General features: G+C 44.2%; 1 protein-coding gene across 1 annotated transcript in view; it reads right to left on the bottom strand.

Annotated features, from left to right (window-relative positions):
- Window positions 1–2,500, bottom strand: part of LOC115115257 (partitioning defective 3 homolog B-like) — a 448,345-nt gene that overhangs the window by 363,552 nt on the left and 82,293 nt on the right. The window contains exon 8 of the mRNA XM_065016293.1: window positions 2,427–2,500. This exon is cut by the window's right edge and continues 115 nt beyond it. Within this exon, the coding sequence (XP_064872365.1) occupies window positions 2,427–2,500 (74 nt within the window). The remainder of the gene's footprint in view (window positions 1–2,426) is intronic.

Raw genomic sequence — 2,500 nt, 5'->3', positions numbered from 1 at the left:
AGTTGACCAGATGAGCCAGACTTTAGTCCTGAGTTAACTGAGATTAGCAGCCGTCTAGATGAGCCAGACTTTAGTCCTGAGTTAACTGAGATTAGCAGCTGTCTAGATGAGCAAGACTTCAGTCCTGAGTTAACTGAGATTAGCAGCCGTCTAGATGAGCCAGACTTTAGTCCTGAGTTAACTGAGATTAGCAGCCGTCTAGATGAGCAAGACTTTAGTCCTGAGTTAACTGAGATTAGCAGCCGTCTAGATGAGCCAGACTTTAGTCCTGAGTTAACTGAGATTAGCAGCCGTCTAGATGAGCAAGACTTTAGTCCTGAGTTAACTGAGATTAGCAGTTGACCAGATGAGCCAGACTTTAGTCCTGAGTTAACTGAGATTAGCAGCCGTCTAGATGAGCAAAACTTTAGTCCTGAGTTAACTGAGATTAGCAGCCGTCTAGATGAGCAAGACTTTAGTCCTGAGTTAACTGAGATTAGCAGTTGACCAGATGAGCCAGACTTTAGTCCTGAGTTAACTGAGATTAGCAGCCGTCTAGATGAGCAAAACTTTAGTCCTGAGTTAACTGAGATTAGCAGCCGTCTAGATGAGCAAGACTTTAGTCCTGAGTTAACTGAGATTAGCAGCCGTCTAGATGAGCAAGACTTTAGTCCTGAGTTAACTGAGATTAGCAGCCATCTAGATGTGCAAGACTTTAGTCCTGAGTTAACTGAGATTAGCAGCCGTCTAGATGAGCAAAACTTTAGTCCTGAGTTAACTGAGATTAGCAGTTGACCAGATGAGCAAGACTTTAGTCCTGAGTTAACTGAGATTAGCAGCCGTCTAGATGAGCCAGACTTTAGTCCTGAGTTAACTGAGATTAGCAGCCGTCTAGATGAGCAAGACTTTAGTCCTGAGCTAACTGAGATTAGCAGCCGTCTAGATGAGCCAGACTTTAGTCCTGAGTTAACTGAGATTAGCAGTTGACCAGATGAGCCAGACTTTAGTCCTGAGTTAACTGAGATTAGCAGCCGTCTAGATGAGCCAGACTTTAGTCCTGAGTTAACTGAGATTAGCAGCCATCTAGATGAGCCAGATTTTAGTCCTGAGTTAACTGAGATTAGCAGCCGTCTAGATGAGCAAGACTTTAGTCCTGAGTTAACTGAGATTAGCAGCCGTCTAGATGAGCCAGACTTTAGTCCTGAGTTAACTGAGATTAGCAGCCGTCTAGATGAGCAAGACTTTAGTCCTGAGTTAACTGAGATTAGCAGTTGACCAGATGAGCCAGACTTTAGTCCTGAGTTAACTGAGATTAGCAGCCGTCTAGATGAGCAAAACTTTAGTCCTGAGTTAACTGAGATTAGCAGCCGTCTAGATGAGCAAGACTTTAGTCCTGAGTTAACTGAGATTAGCAGTTGACCAGATGAGCCAGACTTTAGTCCTGAGTTAACTGAGAGATTGAGCAAAACAGTCCTGAGTTCTGAGATTAGAGTCTAGATGAGCAGACTTTAGTCCTGAGTTAACTGAGATTAGCAGCCATCTAGATGAGCAAGACTTTAGTCCTGAGTTAACTGAGATTAGCAGCCGTCTAGATGAGCAAGACTTTAGTCCTGAGTTAACTGAGATTAGCAGTTGACCAGATGAGCAAGACTTTAGTCCTGAGTTAACTGAGATTAGCAGCCGTCTAGATGAGCCAGACTTTAGTCCTGAGTTAACTGAGATTAGCAGCCGTCTAGATGAGCAAGACTTTAGTCCTGAGCTAACTGAGATTAGCAGCCGTCTAGATGAGCCAGACTTTAGTCCTGAGTTAACTGAGATTAGCAGTTGACCAGATGAGCCAGACTTTAGTCCTGAGTTAACTGAGATTAGCAGCCATCTAGATGAGCCAGACTTTAGTCCTGAGTTAACTGAGATTAGCAGCCGTCTAGATGAGCAAGACTTTAGTCCTGAGTTAACTGAGATTAGCAGCCATCTAGATGAGCCAGACTTTAGTCCTGAGTTAACTGAGATTAGCAGCCGTCTAGATGAGCAAGACTTTAGTCCTGAGTTAACTGAGATTAGCAGCCGTCTAGATGAGCCAGACTTTAGTCCTGAGTTAACTGAGATTAGCAGCCATCTAGATGTGCAAGACTTTAGTCCTGAGTTAACTGAGATTAGCAGCCGTCTAGATGAGCAAGACTTTAGTCCTGAGTTAACTGAGATTAGCAGCCGTCTAGATGAGCCAGACTTTAGTCCTGAGTTAACTGAGATTAGCAGTTGACCAGATGAGCAAGACTTTAGTCCTGAGTTAACTGAGATTAGCAGCCATCTAGATGAGCCAGACTTTAGTCCTGAGTTAACTGAGATTAGCAGCCGTCTAGATGAGCCAGACTTTAGTCCTGAGCTAACTGAGATTAGCAGCCGTCTAGATGACAGTGAACAGTCAAAGACAGTCCCCACGGTAATACCTTGTACGCAGCTCCACCATGGATGATGGACTTGATGAAGATGCCCAGGTCTTCTCCTGTCTCCCTGGACTTGT

This window comes from Oncorhynchus nerka, linkage group LG3 (assembly GCF_034236695.1).
Source record: "Oncorhynchus nerka isolate Pitt River linkage group LG3, Oner_Uvic_2.0, whole genome shotgun sequence".
Lineage (NCBI taxonomy): Eukaryota > Metazoa > Chordata > Actinopteri > Salmoniformes > Salmonidae > Oncorhynchus > Oncorhynchus nerka.
This window is presented reverse-complemented; position numbering and strand designations above follow the sequence as displayed.